At 39.1% G+C, this 25,664-nt stretch overlaps 2 protein-coding genes and 1 long non-coding RNA gene across 3 annotated transcripts; all 3 read right to left on the bottom strand.

Moving 5' to 3' along the window:
- Positions 1-5,565: 5,565 nt before the first annotated feature.
- On the bottom strand, positions 5,566-6,769 carry spry2 (sprouty RTK signaling antagonist 2). Its single transcript, XM_063010804.1, has one exon. It carries the CDS (start codon positions 6,767-6,769, stop codon positions 5,804-5,806), a length of 966 nt encoding a protein of 321 aa, XP_062866874.1. The 3' UTR covers positions 5,566-5,803.
- A 4,611-nt stretch (positions 6,770-11,380) lies between these two features.
- Positions 11,381-18,086, bottom strand: LOC134329309 (cell adhesion molecule 4-like). Its single transcript, XM_063010532.1, has 5 exons — positions 17,969-18,086; positions 15,510-15,767; positions 14,193-14,522; positions 12,734-12,961; positions 11,381-11,969 (listed from the first exon to the last, which is right to left on the bottom strand). The coding sequence occupies exons 1-5, from the start codon at positions 18,009-18,011 to the stop codon at positions 11,884-11,886; spliced, it is 945 nt and encodes a 314-aa protein (XP_062866602.1). The 5' UTR covers positions 18,012-18,086; the 3' UTR covers positions 11,381-11,883.
- Positions 18,087-20,999: 2,913 nt separating this feature from the next.
- On the bottom strand, positions 21,000-22,056 carry LOC134328617 (uncharacterized). Its single transcript, XR_010014742.1, has 3 exons — positions 21,978-22,056; positions 21,209-21,297; positions 21,000-21,098 (listed from the first exon to the last, which is right to left on the bottom strand). It is a non-coding gene; the product is annotated as an uncharacterized LOC134328617 (long non-coding RNA).
- Positions 22,057-25,664: the final 3,608 nt, after the last annotated feature.

Consider the following 25,664-nt stretch of genomic DNA (forward strand, 5'->3'; position numbering starts at 1 on the left):
GTGCTGGTATGAGTGGATCAGACACAGCAGCGCTGCTGGAGTTTTTAAACACCTCACTTCACCTATCCAGCCAACAGCGCCCCGTGGGCAGCGTCCTGTGTCCACTGATGAAGGTCTAGAAGATGACCGACTCAAACAGCAGCAATAGATGAGCGATCGTCTCTGACTTTACATCTACAAGGTGGACCGACTAGGTAGGAGCGTCTAATAGAGTGGACAGTGAGTGGACACGGGGTTTAAAAACTCCACTCATACCAGCACAACACACACTAACACACCAGCACCATGTCAGTGTCACTGCAGTGCTGAGAATCATCCACCACCTAAATAATACCTGCTCTGTGGGGGGTCCTGACCATTGAAGAACAGGGTGAAAGGGGGGTAATAAAGCATGCAGAGAAACAGATGGACTACAGTCAGTAATTGTAGAACTACAAAGTGCTTCTATATGGTAAGTGGAGCTGATTACATGGACAGTGAGTGTAGCTTTTCAATCCAACATTAAAAACTGTTGTGGAAATAATCACGTCCTCTAAAGGAACAGAAGTATTTTCCCTAATTTGAATATGTTAAGGAAATTGAAGGGTTCACAATTCACGAGTAGTGGGGGGGGGGAACTTTTGCACAAGACTGACTCTATTTGCCAAAATTTGGTTCGTTCCACTCAGTACAGTCGCTCATTGTCCTACTGATCCGATCTGAAACTCTGCTGCGCTGCTCGTGTTCGCCACTAGAGGGGGCGCTCCACACCTATTAAAATTCTACACTGAATTAGAGGTACTGCAGGTAGGTGTAGGTGCTGCACAGCTCCAGATTCACTTAACCCATCCTAACCAGTGCTTACTGAGGGTGTGGAGATTTGGTATGTTCTCTGTGTCTCTGTCTTCTATTTTCATTAGCGTAGATCAGTTTGTGAACAAAGCATTCACATCTGAGCCGTAGCGTTCGCTTTAGCCTCTCGCTGAAGTGTGCGAGGCGAAGCCGCCCACTCGGAGAGAGTCTGCGTGCCGCCGCTCGTGCGTGGGTCGTAACTTCCTGCTACACGGTCTAACACAAAGCAAGAAGGAAGAAAAACTCACTTTCAAGAGTCTCTGGAAGCTCAAGAACGGTTCAGTAGAATGTAGCATGAAGCATTAGAATGGTCTAAAGCGCACCACCGCTGGACCCGGGAGTGGTGGATATGTTCTCTGGGGTGAATAATCTTGCTTTTTTTAATCATCTGGCACTCTGAGAGATGAACCCGGCTTGGGGAGATGTCAGGGGAATACGACAAGCTTCAAGCTGTGAAGTATGGTGGAGGGTGGTCATGAATCCACATACACAGTCACCACATTTGAAGCTGAAAACGTATCAGACCACAGAGCTGCCATCCTTTATTGCTCACAAACGAAAACATGGCAGGCTCACTCATTAAACAGATAGAATCCTGTGATGCCGTGATCACATGACCAGTCAGATCTGGTCCTGTAGTTCTCTCCATAACCACTAGGGGCAGAATTCTACCCGTCCTACCAGTAAACAAGTCACCAAAATAAGCAGATTCGAGTGTTCCAGCACGGAACGAATCTTTGTTTCCTGCTACAAATGCAAATCAGGGGTGTTTGAAATGGGGACGCACACAGGATATACGACCTCATGCAAAAATTTTGGACCCCCCGTCGAAGGCCAATTCCTGTTCCAGCATGACATGAAGAAAAGCTCCAGTGTCCTGCACAGAGCCCTGACCTCAGCCCCACTCAACAGCAGTGGGATGGACCGGAACATCGACTGATCGATCAGCGCCCAGCCATACAAATGCTTATTTTATGACTGAGTGGGCACAAATTCCCACAGACACACTCCAAAGTCCTGTGTGCTGTTGTTCTAGCTGAAAAGATCACACACTAATGGTCAGGCGTCCGAATACTTTTGGCCGTGTAGTGTATGCGAAAATAGAGGAAGCCAGAGTGGGGTGTGTGGCACAGCTCCAGGAATCTGAGTTCATGTACTTATGTTCAGTTAGTGTACTCTGTCTTTCTTTTACCTCAAAAAGATGCCAGTAGGTGGATTGGCTACTCTAACTTGCCCCTATATGCGAGTAGTGAGATGCTGGGTGACAGACCAGCATCCAGTTCAGGTGGAACAACGACCACAGGCTGGTTATGATACAATGAGTGTGTGTTAAACGGTGTGTGTGTGTGTGTGTGTCAGTGTGTGTGTGGTTAGTTTCCACAGGAAACGTCATACACACACCACTTTCTCAGAAACACACGCACACAGGTTTTGAGAAGATCTGCCGCTCAACAGTTTTGAGCAACCTACATCTGCTAACACAGCAGCACTGAGTCTTCTCCTGTAACTGGAGAATCCAGGACTCATCAGTCCAGGATCGTCTAGATCCTCCAGACTCCTCGATCTTCTTTAGATGTGGACGTTTTATCATCTTGGCAGAGGTGGCCAATATTGAAAATTTTAAATCTCCTCGTACTTTATGGAGTCCATGATGCCGTGCATCCAAACTAGAATCCCAGTCCCACCTGCGTCAATTCTGATTGGTCCATCGCGTTTGATTGACATCCACAATCTTCCAATTGTGGACACTTTTGTTAGACAAGATAAAAATGCTGCTAAATGTTCTGTGTGTAAAAGTGAAAATATAAACAGCAGTTGTATAGAAGTGTGATCTTGTAGCTTCTGTATTTATTCATTCAGAATATTTGTTCCACAGTCTGAGCGTTGTTATTTAGATGATGTTTGAGAGGAGAAATGACGGTATCGGATTGGTATCGGTATCGGACATAAAAAAGTGGTATCGAGCCAGCCCTAATAATAAACAATTCTGACACTTTTAGTTACACTATTGGCAGCAACACAATTTCTCTTACACACGTCTCTACTCAGTAATAAATATTTATTATAAAATAAACACTTCAAATAAATAACCTTTCTACTAAAATGCTCAGTGTAGTTTTACAACGCTAATAAAAATATCAGATGATCATGTTTCATACACACATCTCTCCAGTTATGGTTCGATGCTCTTCACATCTCAAATCTACAAACACAAAACCATCTCTGAGCAACAGATTTTATATGAAACGTAAAAATGAAAGAAAAAGGAGCAACAGAACAGATTCTTTAAACAAAAACACTTCAAACCACACAAACCCAAACCAATCACCACATGGGCGACAGTGTCCACAGTTACAGTTACAACCAGTGCTGCCACTCTCCAGTTTGGAAATTCCCAAGTAACTCTGAATTATTCACAAAAACATCAAATTAACGGACAAAGAAAAAGCTAAATCATTATCAGGGCGCCCACATGGAGCAGCGGGATATTCCACTAGCACACCAGCGCAGAGATTCTAAACTCCTCGGTTCAAAACTCAGCATTGCCACCGGTCGTCTGGACACCATCTAGTGGGCATAATTGGCAGACACGTTTCTGCTAGGATGGGATGACCGAACAATGTGGGCGGTGTCTTCAAACGCTGTGTATTGGCGTATATCGGTGCCTGTGCAGAATGCATGGGCGAAAAAGGGTTCTGCTAAGGGCTGTGTGTAAGTCGGAGGAGGCGTGAGCAGCAATATACCCACCTCGACTACAATCAGGGATCCACCAGCAGCGGAAGATAAACTGACTACGATAAACTGGGAGAAAAATGCATAAAAAAATCATTATCAGTATTCATATTTACAAACTGCAATATTAACAAAATATTAATGTCTTTCAAACTCAGAGAATGTCTGATCTCATCTGATTCGATATCACTGTGATCACGATCATCAAACGATGCCATGAGAAAATCAGATTTCACACTGTTTACACCACGACGATTGAGGCAGATTTATTCCTGCAATCTGAAGTAAAATGCACAGAAGTTCTGTTCTCACCTCCAAGAAAATGTAAGTAAGTAAAGAAGTGAATGTACAGTAGGTGTAGAAATGGCCAGTGACAATTAAAGGTCATTATTTAGTAGTAGTACGCTTTATTATTCCTTATTTATCACTGTAGACCTTAAGATTTTATGCAGATTAAATTCCCAAGATTATTTGGCCAAATCCCCATGAGTGGCAACACTGATCACAACGATCAACACCTGCAAAGAGTCAAATACTCCAGGCGAAACAAATCAATGCGACGAGCAAGAGGAATGACACTCATCAGTCCAAACTACAACCAAAATTATATATAATTATACATAATCTGAGCTTAAAGAATCAAATTCGTGAGTTTAAATAGTTTGAAGTTATGATTCAATACAATCGAACGAAGTGAAAAATAAAAGAATCGAATTAATGAGTCAATTGAATCAAAGTCCTTGTAGGGAGTCGAATACATGAGTCAAAAGCGATCAAGTCGAGGATTCAAATTATCAATTATCAACAATCAGAGACTCAAATTAATCCAGAATTTTAATAAATGTAAAGTAATACATAAGTAAATAAATATGTTAGCTCATTCCCCTTTCTTTATTCTAAAAAATAAGCCAAATTCAGCATGATTCAGTTGATTCTTCTACTGTGTTCGACTACAGTGGGTCACAAAATGAACAATCACACACCCCACGATTCCAAAAATGCAGGATGGGGGTTTACATTCAGCTCTTGTCCATCAGTCACGTATCTTTAAGTATCTTATATTACCATATTAAAGCAATTAAACCATAAAACCATTAAAACAAATCAAAACCTAAAATCAGAGAGTCGTGGCTGAGAAAGGCCCACAAGTATCCCACACACAAATGTAATATATGTACATATATAAATGTTTATATAACATAAATACCCATATTTGTGCAAACTATATATGACACCTATTAGAAATTGGAACAGTTTTATATAGTGACATACACAGTATATGTGTGACCCAGAAATATGTCTGCTCATGTATGTGTAATGTACTTTCTGACATATATGTAACATATATAATTATTTATACACAATACATATATTATATTAAATATATATATATATATTTCAATGGGCACAAAGCACACAGTAACACCCTAAAACACACACACACACACACACACACACACACACACACACACACACACACATTCACCTATAGGGCAATTCAGTGTCTCCAATTAACCTGACTGCATTTTTTCGGACTGTGGGAGGAAACCCACACAGACACGGGGAGAACATGTAAACTCCACACAGAAAGGACCCGGACCGCCCCGCCTGGGGATCAAACCCAGGACCTCCTTGCTGTGAGGCGACAGTGCTACCCACTTAGCCACCGTGCCACCCGTTAATAAAACTGCATATACGTATACATGTAATATTTATGCCAACGTGTATGGATACAAAATATAATACCATATACAAATTTATCCTATAGATATATTTGGTGTATGTGCATACATACACACTTTTATTTTGGGTATTTCATATATGTTATAAACTTACGTACATCTACATACATCCACACATATATTATGATAATATATCACCTAACAGGTAACATGTGGAAAAATCATTACTGATACAGGGGCATTTATGTCATATATTACATTTCCGTGTGGGTAACCCACTTCAAAAACGTACAAGCGTTCTTCAAAAAGGTTTCCACACTCTATTTATTTTTAAAACACTAATGCGCTGCTGCTTTCACATCATCATCACATGAAAATCTTCTTCCCCTTAAAGCTTCTTTCAGCGTCCAGAAAGGTGGAAATCAGATGGAGCTAAATCCGGACTATAAGCGTCTCTCAGACACGACCAATTCCTCCTTCTCCACCCTTACCGCTTATAACCACAATATACAAGTGTGGAAACTTTTTGAAGATCCCTGGTACACCCATCCCTCCCTCTACAGCTCTGTCTTCATGTTTTTGCATCGGCAGCCAGGCCGGTTGACACAGTTGTAGCAGAGTTGGCAGAGCGCTTGGCATCCTCGCAGCGGTCCGTAGCACAGCAGGCACGGCAGGACGAGCGTCACGGCCGCCGTGGCGCTCCATCTCTTACACCAGTTTTGCCTGCGACAGGAAAACGGAGCGTCGGCGCTGCTGTCCTCGTCGTCGCTGCCACAGTGGTACAGCAGAGCCTTGAGGCAGCAGGCGCACGTGACGTAATCTATGGTCGACTCGGCCGAGCAGAAGCAGCGCTGCCCGCACAGCAGGCACGAGGGGAGTGGGAGCGGGGCGGCGCTGGCGCATCGTTTGCACCTGCAGCGTCCGCAGCTGTCGCAGGGCCACGGGTGCGTCCGGGGTGACTTTTTCAGGTGCTCTTTCGATTCCAGTTTGACCAGGTTTTCCTCGGGCGAGGCGCTCACGAGCAGCTTCGTGGCCTCCTTGTTTAATTCGAGGCTCCTCGGCTGTTCCTGTATCGCTGCCTCTAAATCGCCTTCATTTTTAGGACACTTGGGTTTGGAGGAAGGACTTCCCTGCAGCTCCAGATCGTCCTGTTCGAAACGGCAGCTCGTCGGTTGCGTCTCTATCACAGCTACGGTTTCCACAACATTTCCCAGAAGCCTTAGCTTGTCTGATCCTCTCAGCTGATCTCCAGTCACGCTTTCGCTGCCCTTTTGTGCATCCAAAGGTTCAGCATCGGTGGATCCTTCAAGCAGACATAAAGAACGTTCGGTGTCCTTCGGATCGCCCGGCTTCACCCCCATCGCCATGCAGGAGGCCGGCTCAGGCCTCACTGCGGACCAGGTCGCAGGACTCTGCGTATATTCATTGCACGAGTGGACGGCCTGGATCAGCTGGAGCGTGAGAAGGCCGCCGCTGCCGCCACCGCCGTTGCTGCTGCCACCGTCCTGGTCTCCTGAATCCATGACTGATAGCAAAAGGGAAGTGAGGCTCCGCGGTGCCAGAGGGACACATCTGAAAGTCCTGGAACAAAGACGCAGTGATAAATACAAGGCTACTGTTCCCGGCGATGCAAATCAGCACCGGAGCAGCCAACGAAAAACAGTCAATGTACAGATCCATGCAAATCACACGCCTCTCAAAAATACACTACATGGACAAAAGTATAGGGACACCTCTTCTAAATTTTAATTTATGTCACAACAGTTGCTAACAGGTGTAATAAATCGAATATAGTTTAGGGATTATAGTTTTCCTGTTCCAAAACTGGAACATCCACATCACTGATGAGTGCCCAGCCATTCCAATGCTCTTTTGTACTAGTGCATGGGCACAAATTCCTACAGACACATGTCAAAGTCTTTTCAGAAGAGCAGCCGTTGTTCTAGCTGTAAAGATCACCCAGAGATTTTAAAACAACGGGACGTCCGACAAGCTCATGATCAGGTGTCTGAATAAGGGTAATAATAAATAAATAAAAATGCTTTTAACTTTTCTGTAAGTGAAGGATTGGAACATGTACGTTGTCCAAAGACTTTCCGAAATTTAAGTTCCTTTATACGTTTTGGTTTTCTGAAAATCTGCTGGATCGAAAATATACAGACAGCAACACAAACACAAAAATATATATAATATAATATCTAAAATATAATATCCTCTAACCTTGTATCACGGCCTCCTGAATCCTCATTACTGATTATGAGTGATTACGGCATGCAGGTGACTTCTCTGTGTCCATATAATCAGGGTAGCAGGCTAAAACCAACACAAATGACAAATATCACTGATTATATCATGTTGGATTTACATACATTTTAAAGGGACATTTACTTCACAGGGTCAAAAGTATGCGGACACCCTAAAATTAAATAAGTGTATTTTACTTGATGTTGTATATACAGTGATGAAATAAAATATTTGGACCACCCTTCAAAATGTACATGGCAGTACCTATCTGGTAGCACGGGTACATGTGAGGGTGAGGGATCTATTCGATGTCAGGCTGAGGGAACTGGACATTTGAGCAATGGAAGAACTGGTCAACTGGTCCAATATCCTTTTTTTATATAAGGACGTTGTTTACCTAGAGAAAAGATACTAGGAAGCCTTTTAGGATGATCCACTATGCAATGTACAAAAGAAAAAGGACCTGCTGGTAATTTCATATTACCAGACACTACAGGTCTCCCATGTGTCGGTGGGTCAGAGCCGTTTGGCGAGTGGTCCTAATGTTTTAGATCATTGGTGTAAATGATTTTATACACCATTAGCAGTAAATGTGGCTGAAACACATAAACTCAATGATTATGAGAGGTGTCCACATACTTTTGGCCATCTAGTGTACACCATGGGCATCTTGGGATTTTAGACTAGAACATTTTTGTCTAAAAGAATCAATCATCTAATATATGTAATTAGTCCGTTGTATTTACTTCTGCCAGCTGTTAAAGAAGCTTCTGCTCGACTGACGTTTGTTGCTGATCACATAAACAGATGTAATAGGCGGGAACATGGTGCTGTAAAGCTTGCTCGAATGTGGACAGTGCCTCTATGTTCCAGCAGCTTCTAAATCACGACCTAAATAGTTTTTAAGCTCAAGTTTGCCATCCAGATTAATTTTCTTTCTGAGCTTGCTGAGAGACCACAGATCCCGTTCCTTTCCAACATGTGCAGCCGATTTACCCTTATTTATCTGGACACAATGAAGTCGCCAGATGCAGGTGATCACAATCAGTGATGAGGAATCAGGAGGCCAAGATTTAAAGGTGAACTTAATTGCAGAACTTTCTAAACAGTGCAGCACCTTCACCATCCAAACTGATGTCTGGATATTTTGGTGAAGGTTTTGTTTCGTGTTCAGATCATTCAGTCAGAGAAAAGGAACAGAAATGACTGAAATCTGAAGACCAGCTGAAGCAGTAGGTACATGTGAGTTAGTTTGTGCAGCAATTTTAAATGCCGTGTTTTATTATTGTGTATTATTAAAACTGGTCTGGGATTCGTTATTATTTTATATTCCTGATATATTTAATTGAATAGAGATGCAAAAACTCACCGTTCTGTTCAGCACTCCGATCCTTGTGTGTGTGTGTGTGTGGTGTGTGTGTGTGTGTTTAATATAAATGTTATTCCTTCAGTCCATAAGTTAAATAATCCGACTTTCTTTCTGTGATGTTTTCATATTTCTTTGATTCTTCATATTTTGGTGCGTAAAAGCGCAAAAGCGAAGTCCAAGTTTTGCGCGTCGTGCGCCAAACTGCAGCTACAGTGTGTGTGTGTGTGTGTGTGTGTGTGTGTGTGTGTGTGTGTGTGTGTGTGTGTGTGTGTTCCTATTCTCGTGAGGACCGAGTACCCACTTCAGAAACGTGCATTTCTGCTTCTTAGTGATTCATATGAACTGACTCCTCTTAACAATAGGATTCGACTCTTTTGGCTCCCAAATAAATCTTCAATCCACATCGTTTTTGTTTTAGCGTTTTATGTTAGCCAAAGTTGGCAATATTTACAATAATAATTAATTTCATAAGAACCACACTGTGTCCAATGCGCGTTACTGTGGTTATCCAATACCCCGTGATTACTTTAGGGTGTTTTTTTGTATTGTACACTCCCATCCACATGACATGACGACTAAACCCTTGAATGCTACCGTTTATATCAGTGCTGTACGGCTTAGTTTATCGGTATGAGTCCATAATGCTCGTAAACAGCAGTAAAGTTGGTTTATGTTCGCATATTCGGATTCTTTCTTCAATAGCTTTTAAAAGATGCGTCCAAAAAGGCTAATCTGTGTAACTGCTCACTGTTGGCAATCAAGACAATCAACTACATCTCAGTTTACTACAGTAATAGATGCTTTTCACAATGTAAACAATACATTACTTTCACTGTGAGCTGTAACCGTTACAGGAGCTCAGGGAGTCTAAACACTCACATAACACAGAAACAGCAGCAGATAGAGATCATAGAGGTCCAAGCACTAAATTTACTAACATTTATTTTTGTTTTAGGAAATACTTTTGATAGCTTTTTAACAGCTCATCGCTTTGAATTATGATAGAATAAATAGACAGGCTTTACACAATATTTACACCTCTCAGACTACATGTGATTAGTTTATTGTTGTGCGGTTTTGTGAAATGAAATCGTTTCAGTGGCTTTTGTACAAATGTTCTAAAAAATAAGTTCAAGTGGAACCAACATGACAAACATCACCTCTTATACTGGCAACTTAATATCTGCCTTATTAAGCTGACAGAATTTAATAGAAAAAAACAACGTCAGAAGACAAACTACACCTGCTATACTGACACTGTCACGCTTTATTACATAGTTTTACATAGTATTACTAGGTAAGATCTTTATTAATAACTTCAATAGCTTTTAAAGTATTCGTCATATTGCTCCAAAACAAGTTGTATTTTATCAAGTGTAACCCACATTACATACTACAACTCTTATACTGACACTTTTACCCTTTATTACATAGTAAAAACAGATTTTTTTAAAAATACAACTTGTTTTGCAGCAATATGACCAGTTGTTCAAAAGCTATTTAAATAAATTCACAGAAAAAAAATCTACCGCAACAATTCAGCTCCTGTTAAAGCTACCAGTTGTGTAGAAGGTATATGTTCATATACTGCTTATTATGGAGCAACACTGTCATTTCATTAAAAGACTAAATAAAAAATAAATTAACCAATATATGTGGTGTAGCATATGGGTTGGACTTGATTAAATACATTTAGTTTTGAAGCAATATATTACCAACAAGTCTGACATTTTCACAAGAACCTTTTATTACAGGCCTGCAGATGTTAAAATCAAATCAGTATAAGAGGTTTAGTAAGTCATATATTAATAAAATAACCTGTGAAGTGCTTTTCCCCCACACTGAGCTTCGCTTGTGTTTTTTAATGTTTATTGGAATTTGTAGACGGTCCCTTAGCGCTGTTGGCTGGATATTTTTGGTTGGTGGACTGTTCTCAGTCCAGCAGTGACAGTGAGGTGTTTAAAAACTCCAGCAGCGCTGCTGTGTCTGATCCACTCATACCAGCACAACACACACTAACACACCACCACCATGTCAGTGTCACTGTAGTACTGAGAATGATCCACCACCTAAATAATACCTGCTCTGTGGTGGTCCTGTGGGGGTCCTGACCACTGAAGAACAGGGTGAAAGGGGGTAACAAAGCATGTAGAGAAACAGATGGACTACAGTCAGTAATTGTAGAACTACAAAGTGCTTCTATATGGTAAGTGGAGCTGATAAAATGGACAGTGAGTGTAGAAACAAGGAGGTCAGTGTATTTATAAGTGTGTGTGAGAGAGAGAGAGAGAGAAAGAGAGAAAGAGAAAGAGAGAGAGAGAGAGAGAGAGAGAGAGTGAGAGAGAGAGAGAGAGAGAGAGAGAGAGAGAGAGAGAGAGAGAGAGAGAGAGAGAGAGAGAGAGAGAGAGAGAGAGAGAGAGAGAGAGAGAGAGAGAGAGAGAGAGAGAGAGAGTGAGAGTTGCTTCCCTCTGGTGGTTGGTAGCGCACACAACAGTCTGATTTTTAAATACAGGATGCAGCGTTTCACATTTTTAACTTTAATCCTTTAATCATGAACTTTCATTTTACAAACACATCAACACTGTTCTTATCAATTACAGCTGTAATTTACACTATATGGCCAAAAGTATTTGGACACCTGAACTGTTGCTGCAAAGTCGGAAGCATATCATTGTATTAATATGGTTGATTTATTACACCGGTTTGTAACTGCTGTGGCTGAAATGCATGAATTCAGTAATTAGAAGTGGCGTCCCAATACTTTTGTCCACATAGTGTATCTACAGTAAAAAAAGAATTCCCTTGTTTGCAGCATTGTGTAGAAGCTGGCATGCAAAGAGACGCTCCTGCTGCTTCAATAAAAACCTCATCGAGCTTTAAGGTAAAGCTTGCTCGACTGTGGACAGCGTCCTGTTTCAGAATCGTTTAATTTACGAGACTTGATGATTCTTTGTACTGAATTATTTTCATCAGCTGAGGCTAACGCTGAGGTTCTTCTTTAGATGGGTATGAAGGGCATGAATTCTATTCCACTACTACTACACTCAGCACAGCCGCCAATATCACCAGCGCATTCATCACGGTAACGCCGGGAGGCGCGCCATTCTTACCTGCAACAAAGCAACAGTAGAGTATTGTAAGATACGCTCCTGAAAACAGACTGGTGTCTAAATATGAAGTGATTCCCACCAGGATCTCGACGCCTTTTTGGTGAGTGTTTCTGATTAAATAAATATTCATAAAAATGCAACAATATTTAGGTAAATAAAACGCTAACCCACCATTTAGAATCTTAGCTTTGCTATCAGCCTGTAATCAAATGGATTCCTGAGTGCTGCTGCTGCAATAGCGACCTCTGCTGGCTGGTCGAGGTGCTTTAGAGATTGTGAATAATGGGGAGCAGTGCGTGACTCTCACAATACACAATCCTTGTGTGAACCCGCCTCTTGCAGGTGAAAAGAAGCGGTCAGCTACTACACTTGTGGTAGGTACAGCCCTCATGGTGGGGTCTGCATCAGTAGAGGAGATTTGGATATGACAGGGATAAATCTGTTGAGATTCCTGGCAGTGGCTCTTAAGTAGAAGAGCGTAGTAGAAATGCATTTACACAATCATCTGAAGGTTATGAGTTTATGCCCCAACGATGCCACTTTTTGTAAAGCTTAGACATTGTGACCCAACTGCACCCCTACATGTTATGAGTTTTATACTTTTATTTTTGTTTGCACAGATCAGGTACAGTTGAAAAGCGTTCATATTTATCTAAATTTAGTGCCAATGGAAAACAAACAGGCCTCAAAGACACGCCCACCAGCGGCAACCTGGGAAAATATAAGTGGACAATAAAGGAAACACAGAGGTACCGAACACTTACCCTCAACGATGAAGAGTTTCTTAGCGGAGCCGAGAGAGTTTGCGGCGGTGCAGGTGTAGTTTCCTGATCTCAGAGAGGAAGACGAGTAAACAGATGAAGAATGGTTCAGGTTCAGATCTCCTAAGCTCCAGGTGTAGACGGGAGGGGGTTGAGACGTCACCGTACAATTCAGGATCACGTTTCCGGTCTGTTTAATCGTCTCTGTGTGATTAGAGAACTCGGGTTTATCTGCAAAATATCAGAGGGACAGAAAACGTCTCTCAGGTCCGACACGGATTTTATAAAACTACAAAGTCAGAGTCCAATTACTGAGTCCAATTACTGAGTCCAATTACTGAGTCCAATTACTGAGTTGTACTGGGATTGTACTGGGATTCCAATTACTGATACCAGGTGGAATCCCAGTACAATTCCCTAGGATTTTAGGAGGAATTCCAGTACAATTATTGGGGAATTTTAGGTTGAATCCCAGTACAATTCCCTGGAGATTTTAGCTGGATTTCCAGTTCAGTTTCTCAGGGATTTCTAGGTGGAATCCCAGTACAATTTTCAGAGCATTTTTAGGAGGAATCCCAGTACAATTTCTGGATGGTCTTTACATGGAAACCCAGCACAATTCCCTAGGATTTTAGGTGAAATCCCAGTACAATATCCCAGCAAATTTCAGGAGAAATTCCAGTACAATGTCCCAGGATGTTTCAGGTGGAATCCCAGTACAATTTCCTGTAGATTTTAACTGAATTTCCAGTACAGTTTTCCAGTAATTTCTAGGTGGAATCCCAGTACAATTCCCTGGAGATTTTAGCTGAATTTCCAGTACAGTTTCGATGAATTCTTACAATTTTTGTGAGTTTTAGGTGGAATCCCAGTACAATTTCCCAGAAATTCTCGGATGGAAACCCAGTACAATTTCCATGTGATTATCAGGGATTTCCAGTACAATTTCTCAAGAATGTTCAGATAGAATCCCAGTACAATATTCTAGGATTTTTAGGAGGAATTCCAGTATAATTTGCTGGGAATTTTCAGCTGGATTTCCCAGGAGTTTTTAGGTGGAATCCCAGTGCAATTTTTGGGAATTTTTAGGTGGAAACCCCCGTACAAGTTTTAGGTGGAATCCCAGTATAATTATCCAGGAATTATTAGGTGGAATCCCAGTACAATCTCCCTGGATTATTTTAAGATGAATCACAGTATAATTTCTGGCTAATTGTCAGGTGGAAACCCAGTACAATCTCCTGGAACATTAGGAGGAATCCCAGTACAAATTCCAGTTCAGTTCCTTCATAGTTTCCCTGTTTAGCTCTGTTACAATTCCTGGATAAATAGAGAAAACGAAGCTGCTGCATAAATATAAACATGAAATAATCAGATTCTGCCAAAATTCAATAATGTAATTATAAATGTGAGTACAATACAGCGGTTACAGCACAGCAGCACTACTGGAACACAAACTCACAGTGCACGGTAATGCTGAGAGGGTCGGAGGTCACCGTAGGAGGAGGTTGAGGTCCGTCCGGTCCCAGTTCTAGTGTTGCTTTACAGCGGAACGTCTCTCCATCATCAGTTCTGCTGGGTTTGATCTGGAGGTCAGCAGAGGTACTTACTGGAGTCTTGGTGGAATTGGTGAAGGTGGCCTGGTCCAGTACTGACTGGTGTTTGTACCAGTTTACTGTAAGATTCTGAACTGGAGCGACGTTCTTGATGTCACACTGGAGGGTGTAGACGGTCCCCTCCATCACTGCTCCCGTGTGCTTCCGAAAACTGATGGACACGCTGTCCGGACTCTCTGTGGAGCAGAACAACAGTGATGAGACACCAGTGCTGATCAGATCAGCGAAACAGAAACAGAGTGCTTGATAGTAGGTACAGTAATGTTGGGACTGAACGCCTCAGCTTTTTGTGGTCATTGTGACTCAATCTGACCACAGAGCTCTTTCAGTCAAGGTTACTCTGACCATGTGATCAGTCAAGCTTTGAGGTGACCACTTCTTTTTGGAAGGGTAGCCTCTATTCCAGAGTAAAGTTTGTGTTTTATGGCACTCGGATGGCGTAGCGGTCGAACATTAGCACGAACACTCACGAGATCGAATCTCAGCAGTGTTTGAGGGAGGGAAGGTTGGACATGGGTTCCTTCTCACTGCCTCTGCGATATTCGATCTCCAGAACTGGGCTCAGCGGCTGCACGAGTGGTGGTGGTGGTCACATGGAGCTTAGCATGTCTCTCCATAAACGATACGGCTCTGTGTTAGGAACCCAACACTGACAGGTGATAAGAAGCGGGTGCAGATCGGCTGCATGAGTGGTGGTGGGGGTCACATGGAGCTTAGCATGCCTCTCCATAAGCAATAGGGCTCTGTGTTAGGAACCCAACACCGGCAGGTGATAAGAAGCGGGCGCAGATCGGCTGCATGAGTGGTGGTGGGGGTCACATGGAGCTTAGCATGTCTCTCCATAAACAGTACAGCTCTGTGTTAGGAACCCAACACCGGCAGGTGATAAGAAGCGGGCGCAGATTGGACAAGCAGCTCTACTTGATCAGATTGGGGGAAATGACTAAACTGGGAGAGGGGGGAATCACATCTGTTTTTACAGATGATTGTGGGATCTTAAGATACTAAGACTTGGGTCCAAGTGATGGATACGTACTGGAATATTGGGGTATTTAGAGTGGAACCACCTTGAGTGGTGCAGTAACCAGAGAACCTGCAAATAGCCCGACGTTCCTCAACAACATTTTCTTAAAAGCTAATCACATAAAAGACCAAAACGTAACTGTAAACCGTAACTGGGAGTGGCACCGTCTCCTGCTCTGTCTCAAAGTTAGCATAGCACAACGGTTTTATATCCCATTGTGTGAGTTTCTCCACCGTCCACGTGAGGAACTGGACTCCAGTCGTCATGTCCACCTGTCCCTCTGAGGCCTCCCAGCCTATTCCTGTAGGCCTTCTCTTACTGGAACAGTTGGCTGAGGCTCGAGATCCATGTTCCACCACCAGCCTGGAGGGTTCGATCACCAGGGAATCATCTGCAGCTGGACATATTAAAGGAAAACTATTATTACCATCAATACTTATTAATAATGTATGTGGACACTCTTCCTTATTATTGAGTTTAGATGTTTTAGCCTGGTAATATGCGCCCGACCTCTGTGCCCTGGTGTGCAAAGTGGAGTCCATGAACACTTTTGGTCTTAACCCAACTTTGGGATGAATTGGAATGTGGAATATCCAACCTCAACCTTATAAACACAGTCACAGTCCAAAGTCTTTACTAAAGAGGGGAGACTGTTACAGCCTCAAAGACAGGGGGACTCTATATTTCTACTCAAGGTTAAAGAATAGAATGTCCAATAAGCTCATGATCAGGTGTCCACATACTTTTGGCTATACGGTGTATCCTAGAGAAAAATTAACTAATACACTACATGGCCAAAAGTATCTGGACACTTGACCATGTGCTTGTCGGACAGCCACACTTCTGAGAAGCTTCTCACAAAACTTCTCTAGGCCACTGGAGCTTCTTAAGTATTTTGGTGTCCCAATACTTTTGTCCACATTGTGTAACTTTAAATAACCTCCCCAGTATTCGAATCTGAATCCAATACAGCATTTGGATCATTGTGTCAGAACGGGCGAATGTGTTTTCACTGATCAGCTTCTTTGTATTTTGCTAATACAGTATAAACACACTTTGAATTTGATGCCTGCAACACACTCCAAAAAAGTTGGGACGGAGGCAAAATAAGACTGACAGTGTTCCACAGTGAGCAGGTGAGGGAATCAGGATTGGGTATACAAGGAGGATCCACCAAAGGATCCGTGGTGGGTGGTGGCTCACGACTGTGTTCCAAATCAGTTCAAATGATTTAAGTCTTTCACCATCTACTGTACATGATATTGTGAAAAGATTCAGGGAATCTGGAGAGATCTGAGACCATGTAGGGGAAGACATGAACCACTGCTTTGAGTCCTGAGGTGGCATTTCATAAGAAACCGTAGTGCCACTGTTATAAATGAAGCCACATGGGCTCAGGAGTACTGCGAGAGTGCTTGACCGGCCTGCCTGCATGTACGGCGAGCACAGACTGTCGAGCAGCTGGAGTCTCGTATCGAGCAAGAACAGAGAAAAATTTCACTCTCAAACCTGCAACAATTCGTGTCCTCAGTTCCTCACGCGTTAAAAAGGTCTCATTTATAGGAACGCTGATGAAACACAGGGGGGAACACGCCCCTGTTCTGACTTTTTTAAAGTGTGCTAAGGGATCAAATTCTAAAAACATTAAAGTTGATCAGTGAAAACACTGGAAATCATTTCTTACTACTTTTATTAGATAAATAACACATACAGTCGTCCTGTTTTTTAATTTCAATATATTTTATAATATTTTATTATTTGTCATTAATGTTAATGATTTTTCATTAATGATAATATTTTAAATATATTTTATATTATTTAATTGTCCTGATTTTAATATATTTCATAATATTTTATTATCTTAATTTAAACATCTTTTATAATATTTTATTATTTTTCATTAATGATAATATTTTTTAATATATTTTATAATATTTTGTTATTTTTTATTATTATTATTGTAATAATATATTTTTTATTATAATTACTGCTTACTTGTTTTTTAATTCCACTAGTTGAATATTAGTTAATTATTATATTACTCTTAAGGTAATTCAGCATCCCGGCTATGAGCATTAAAATGGTCATGATAATAATAATTATTATTATAATAAGAAAGTTACAAACAATAATAATAAAATAAAATAGTAAACTAATAATAATTGTGGCCGGTAAAAGAAAACAAGCTTTTATTTTCTGTTGGGAAAGTTGGGTTGGATTACTTTTATTAGATAAATAACACATATAGTCGTCCTGTTTTCTAAAAGAATGAAGAAAAACAAACTAAAAGCATCCTCTCAGGGTAACCCTACACTGGGTTTGCTCATGGACCTTGTCAGTTAAACTTAACCCTATTTATATGGGCACAGAGAAGGCACCAGCTCAGTATTGAGAGATTTGAGGTCATGCTACAGAGAAAAATTAAATAAGTGATTATAATTTATTAACTGCATGTAAACCTCTGACTGTATTTATAATTGAGTGGATCAGATAAAGGAACTCAGTAGTTCTGGTTTATTCTGGGGAACATGAAGCTGTTTAGCTCGTATTCAAAATAAAAGTAAGAATTAAACGTGGATAATAAAGATCAAATCTTACCAGTCAGGAGAACGAGCTGAATAAATAATCCGACTTTAATCATCTCAGAAATCTTTACAGAACCTAAACAAACCCCAGAAACCAGAATGAATACCTAAACTAAACCCGCAGAGTCTGAAACCCCCTGCCTGGAATAACCACTGAGGAACCTCAGGGGGCGGGAACAGGAGCTCAGGCTGTCAATCATCTCCTGTATCAACCAATGAAACAGCAGCTCACGACTCACAGCGCACCGCATCGACCAATCACTGATCAGATGTGAATCACTAGATATATGAGATTATATGTCCGTTATTTTGAGACTCGATCTAATTGTGTACTGTTTTGTGTTGTGTGGATGTTGTTTAAATTCAAATAAGTTATTTATTTATTTATTATAGTTTTTATTAGTAGTGTATGTATAGTTATATTTATTATCAGTCGAAGTATTATATTTATTACAACTGCTATTGTATTTATTATTATTACATTTTTATTCATGTATGCTTAATTATCATTATTATATGTATTATTTTTATTATAATTATTGCTCACTTGTGTTCTAATTTCACTAGTCAAATATTAGTTAATTATTTTATTTCTCTTAATGAAATTCAGCATCTGGGAAAAAACAGCACTGAAATGGCAATGATAATAATATAATATAATATTAATGTATTTATTTATTAATTTATTTATATTTTTAAATATATTTTATAATATTTTATTGTCCTAATTTTAATATCTTTTATAATAGTATTTTAATTTTGATATTTTAATTTTAATATATTTTATAATATTTTATTATTTTAATTTAAATATATTTTATAATATTTATTATCTTAATTTTAATATATTTTATTATATTTATTATCTTCATTTCAATTAATTTTATAATATTTCATCATTTTTCAGTAATGATAATAATTTTTAACATATTTTATAATATTTTATTATTTTAATTTAAATATTATTTTTGTTATTATATTTGTTATTTAAATTTTATATTATTTGTTATTATTTTCGTTAATGATAATGAGTTTTCATTAAGTATAATATTTGTAAATATATTTTATAATATTTTATTGTCCTAATTTTAATATCTTTTATAATATTTTATTATTTTTCATTAATTTTAATATTTTTTTAAATTAATTATTGTAACTTTTTAACAATGATAATGTTTTTTATATTTTTTACAATATGTTATTATCTTAATTTTAAATATTTTATAATATTTAATAATTTTCTATTAATGACATTTTTATCATGGTAATAATAATATTTTTTATTGTAATTATTGCTTACTTGTTTTTAAATTCCATTAGTAAAATATTAGTTAATTATTATATTACTCTAGAGGTAATTTATCATCTGATGAAAGTTGGTTAAAAACTCGGCTATGAGCATTAAAATGGTAATGATAATAATAAGTCCAAAAGGTTCAGCTGCACCTTGAGAGAGATCATGATGTTTTGTGATGATGGCTTTGATGAGTCTGTAGTTTATTTAACTTGGACTGAACTGCTGGTCTGTTGCTGTACAGTTTAAACGGGTTTGAACAGGTAGAGCAGAACAGGAAGAGCAAAACAGGAAGGGTGTTTCCTCTGAGCTCAGCAGCTAACAGTGCTTTAGGTTCACATGTTAGAAAAGTTCTTGCACAGCGGTCATTAGATCTCAAAGGATTTCACAAACAGGTTTTTTTGATGACTGGAACATGTGTAGAGTTTTGAGTATCTATAACGCCTTTAAACTTTCATTATAATTAACAGATGGTGACTTTTCTGTGCCCATATGCAGAATTAGTCATCAGTGGAATCCTAAGACGACCATCAAATGTGACTTTATTCCAGTGAGTGTAAACTTTTGACCTCAAGTGCAAGTCCGGTTTCACAAACCACATTTATTTCCGTTTCCTCGATGAGCTGTGTGATAAGAAGACGAAGTAGAAGAAACTGAAATAGGGAACTGTGAAACAGTAATCTGATTGCCATATATACTACACCAGGGTTTTTAGGTGGGTTGCAGAGAAAAATAATAAGAACTAAATAAAGTTGTACACAAACGCCCCCTTGTGGAGGCTTTATGTTACAGCTTGTATAAAGAGAGTAAGATCCGTTGTTTGTGTTGCCTGGGTCGTGTAAAAAATGTTTTAAAAACCCTGTACTACACCAGTGAGCCCAGAGGGGGGTCCTGTGATGGGACAGGAAAGTCAATAGGCCGTTAGTATACATGAGATCTCTTGTGATACCTTATAAATCTATTTTAAATGACCTATAGCCAGCCAGTGGTGGGTCTTTCAGAATGGACAAATATTCTGAAAAGTGCAAAGGTCATCGGATGGAGACTACAAACGATTCTGATTCAGATCCCGCTGAAGTAGATCAAGGTGAAGAAGCTCCTACCACCAATGACACAAACTCATTGAAAACGATACCTGTTATCATCCCTGCTGAGAGCCTAAGAATAATATCACAACCCGCGCCAAGTAAAATATTATGAACACAGGGGGGTTTAGAACCACTGCACTACACCAGACCCGCTGTAACTGCACACTGTATCTACTGTTCAGTGTTAATAATGATCCACACTGAATTAAAGCCATAATCAGGTCTTTATTTTTTACACCAGAAAAATGAAAGAATTCAGAATAAAATATTTCAGTTATATATATAAAACCCTTAAAAATGAAATGATTAATAAAATAATTACAGGTCATTATTTTTTACTAAGAACAATTATATTCACTCAGCAACTAAACGTTTAATATAAATCATTTATAACATCATTGGAATTATGTATATATATATTATAATCAGTACAGTATTCAAGTATTTTTGGAGTATCTGTACTTTACCTGTACTTCTACTTTACTTAAGTACATTTAATATCAGAAAATGACCTTTGATACTTGAGTACATTAAACATATACTTTAAGACTTTTACTCAAGTAATATTCTAAGAGGTGAAATGTTCAAGAAACAAAATATTTAATAAATGAATTAATATTAACTAGATGTGGTTATGATCTTCAGAGATGTGCTGAGATGTTTCCTAGTCATGTAGGATTCATATGAAGTAAAAGCGGTCCAAAAACCGAACCAGAAAGCAGCCAGTCTTCTTCTAGAGTGAATTTCTTCAGTGCTGCCTTCTGGCAAAGGAGGCAAATAAACATTATTAAAATACAAACATGATAAAGAGAATAAACAGAACTTACAGATTCACTGTTTATTATTGTGACTCTGGAGGAAGAGAACTCACCATCATGCTAGAGGTTTAGAATAAGTTCAGAACTGTGTTCACGCACATGGTGTGTATTCATCTTCAAGCTGGAGGCAGCATCCAAAAACCTGCACCAGTCAAACCATAAAGACGTGCGTAAAGATGAATTTACATTATTAATTCTTTTTACATGTCTTAACTGTTTAAGGGCTGCAGACTTATAATACTGATGCAACAAGCTTTTCTGGAACAAAAACACCTACAACAACTTCAAATCACTAACAGATATTTTCATTTAAGTAACGTTTAAGTAACATTTAAGATGTTCCTGTAATATCCTCAAATAAACAAATCAGAATGCTGTAGATAATTGTTAGCACTTTATATGCCTACATTTAATAATTGTATTTAAATATTTATTTATATAATTTTATTGTTTTCTTTCAAAAGAAAGTGTGACATCAAACTAATTGAATATTGCACCGCCTATTCATGTTCTCTATTAAATACAAACTATAAAACAATAAATCACAGGTAAACTGGAGCAGTTCAACTTTAACAGCTACATAATTACAAAAGTAAACTGAATTTAAAAAAAAAAAGATTAAATTAATAGAAAAACCTGTAATGCCGGTATAAAATAAATATAATGACCCAAAACCAAACATGTTCCTCCAGAGTTATAATTCAGTAATAATCTTCTGGTCCTAAACTTCATTAATAAAACACAAATAAAACATCATGAAGAGAACAAACTTAATAGCAGAATAATTTGACTGCTCATTAATGTTGAAGGAGAGAAACTCACTCGGATTCTTGCGAGATGTTACAGTCCGCATCTGTAGACTGTTTCAAACTGGGAGATAAAACATGATCATGTCAAAATCATTTCAACAAATGAGAATAAATATGAATGTAATCTTTTTACATGTCTATACAGGGGCCACAGCACTCTGAGGGGCCACAGCACTCGAAATACTAATGCAACTTTTAAACAGACTGGCTGTGCTGTGCGATTCAGAATTGGCGACACCTGCTGGTCAAACGTGCAACTGCAAAAAGAAAAGCTGGAACACAAATACTTCAAATCACCTGAAACAAATTAAACAAATTAAGGAAAGGAACTCACTCGGATTCTTGCGAGAAGTTAAAGTCCTCATCTCTAGACTGCTTAAAACTGAGAGACTGTAACATCCTCCATAATTTGAGGGCTGCATCCAAAAACATGAACAAAAATCAAAATCATATAAATTTACATCAACCAATTATTTCACATCTTAACAAGTCAAGGGCTGTAGCCAGGGGCCACAACTCTCTGAGGGGTAAAATATAAAATATAGAGCGCTCGGGTGGGGCGGTGGTCTATTATGTGGTGGTCTAGTTTGAGTGGTGCTATCGGCCAGGCCAGCCGTCTACACAGGCATGATTGCTGTGTTTTAGGGAGGTTGATGGCTCAGTGTTTTAAGGTGGAGTAAGTCTGTGTATTTAGAAAGCAAAATCTGTTTTGTACTTACCTTTTTTTTTAGGCTTCATTGCAAAAGCTGTGGGTGTGAAAAAGAAAATATTACGTTTATTCCTTTACATTTCTGATTTGTTTTCATTCTCTGTTTTACACGTTTTATCTTTTTGTTCTGGTGCAGTTTAATGAACTATTGAAGATGAGCTGTTTTTGGAGAAAATACTCTTGCATCATATAAACCTAGTGAAACCCCACAAAGTCAAAAGAAACAAAATGAGACGAAATCCAGAGAAGAAACTGAGTTACAGCTGAGGTCAAAAGTTTACATACACTTCTAAAGGTCCTTGCCGTATTGAGATTAATTTATTTATTTACTGATTTATTACAAACAAACTAATGAACAAACGAAAGAAAAGCCAGTAAGTGAAGTAAGTATAAGAAAGAAAATGTTTTTTAAAACATCAGTAAAAACAAACTTTTAATAAATGACATTTGTGAAAAAGAAACATGTTTGTGTTCAAATTATTTCACTCACAGAAAGAACAATTAAAGAAAATATTACAATCATATAAAGTTTTATAAATGTTTTACTGATTTTAGCTGATTAAAACTTTATCTGTACTAGTTTACAATATAAAAGTAATCATAATTTTATAGACATGAAACGTTCAAACACATTTATATTCATTTTTACTTTAATAATATTTGGTTATTTCTGCTCTTACCGGAGAACTTTGTGCCTCTTTTGTTCCTTTTCTATCGCAGAGATGAAAATGAAAATAAAAAATCAGGTTAAAAACAACCAGCAGAACTCCAGCAGAACCGGTTTCACAGAACTGATGGGTGTGACATGATTTAGTTTTCCATCGTCTTATAAATATTCGTAAACGTTGATGAATGTTGATGTTCGTCATTCTTCTTCATTATTACACCGACTATCTACAGTGCACCAGTTCCACTGCAACACAACAGCACCAGAGTCTAACACTACCACCACCATGCTTTACAGTAGTTCATGTTAATGCATCATCTTTTCTTATCTAGAAAGTCTGCTCAGCAAGAAATTTCAGTCCGGCTTTGTGCTGCTGATAATGATGTAATGATGTAAATCCTGCTTGACTGTGGACAGTGATTCATTCCTGCTTTTTTCCTGGATTACATCTGAACATACTGACTGTTCTTACAGCATAATGAATCTGGGGCGGCTCGGTGTGTAGCACTGTCACCTCGCAGTAAGAAGGTCCTGGGTTTGATCCCCAGGCGGGGCGGTCCTGGTCCCTTCTGTGCGGAGTTTGCATGTTCTCCCTGTGTGTATTTTAATACACTTAGTTGAACTAACTCTCTTTGTATGGGCACAGAGAATTATAGTAGTCATAGAAAGGAATCAGGGGGTCATCGACACCTCCAAAATATTCATCTAAGATCTCGTCTTTATTTTCAGACGTATATAAGTTTATGGACAGAGAGGTTCACTATATGGTGCGTGGACACAACCCGTGTTAGCAGGTATAAAATCATCACAGAAAATAGCTGCACAAGGTGAGGTCAGTAAAGACTTGGTTTAATAAAATGGATAGAAAATCACAGGAATATACAGTATATACATGTAAACATTAGAAGTCAGTGTATGCATACAGCAAGATCCACTCAGAATTAAAGCCATAATCAGATCTTTATTATTTACATCAGAAAAATGTAAGAATTTAGGATAAAATGCTTCAGTTGGAATATTTAAGACCCTTAAAAATGAAGTAATTTAATATCAGAAAATGACTTTTAATACTTAAGTACATTAAACAGCAGATACATTAAGACTTTTAGAAGATAAAAGATATACTTTATTTGTCATATATACATATACAGATGAACAGTACAATGAAACTCTTTCTTCGCATATCTCGGCTTGTTTGGAAGCTGGGGTCAAAGCGCAGGGTCAGCCATCGTACGGGCCCCCAGAGCACAGAGGGTTAGGGGCCTTGCTCAATGACCTCAAGTGATATTCTAAGAGGCGACTTTAAAAGTTTAAAAAAACAAATAAATAAATGAAACTAGATGTGGTTATGATCTTCAGAGCTGTGCTGAGATGTTTCCTAGTCTTGTAGGAATGAGATGAAGTAAAAGCGGCCCAAAAACCGAACCCAGAAGTAGCCAGTCGTCTTCTAGAGTGAATCTGTTCATTAATAAAACACAAATCAAACATGATGAAGAGAATAAACAGAACTTACAGATTCGCTGTTTATTACTGTGACTCTGAAGGAAGAGAACTCACCATCATGCTAGAGGTTCAGAGTAAGTTCAGAACTGTGTTCACGCATGTAAAGTTTATTTATCCTCATGTTTTTTACATGTCTTAATCGTTTAAAGAATGCAGACAGGGGCCACATTTCTCTGAGGGGCCACACCTCTTAAATACTGACGCAACTATGCAATTTTGCGGAAGGCTGGTTATAGTATATTAGTATTTAGAATTGGCGACATCTGGTGGTCAAACATGTGCAACTGCAAAAAGAAAAACTGGAGCAGAATAATAATCCAGGTACACAAATCCACAAAGTTAACTCAGTTCATCTGGACACCTCCACAGGGCCCCAAGTCGGAGGAGGGCCCTTGAGGAGTCTAGAAGGAGTCTGGACTGGGGTGAAAGGGGCCCATGGGCACTGCTTGTGCATAGGGCCCAGAATTTGGTGCTACGCCCCTGCCTGTACGATCCTTATAACTTACAGGCTCGTATACTATACACTATATGAGCACCTTACATGCTTACATTTAAGTATTACACCGATCAGCCATCTGTAGTCCATCTGTTTCTCTACATGCTTTGTTACCCCCTTTCATGCTGTTCTTCAATGGTCAGGACCCCCACAGGACCCCCCACAGAGCAGGTATTATTTAGGTGGTGGATCTGTTCTGTACTCAGTGTAAGACTGTGTATGTAGAGATCAGAATCAGTTCAGTACTCACTGTTTGGGCTCCTGTGTGGAATCTTTGTTAACGTTCAAACAGTCAATCTGGCAACCCGTTATACTCTTACATTAC

Source organism: Trichomycterus rosablanca, chromosome 15, assembly GCF_030014385.1.
Source record: "Trichomycterus rosablanca isolate fTriRos1 chromosome 15, fTriRos1.hap1, whole genome shotgun sequence".
In the NCBI taxonomy this organism is placed as follows: Eukaryota; Metazoa; Chordata; class Actinopteri; order Siluriformes; family Trichomycteridae; genus Trichomycterus; species Trichomycterus rosablanca.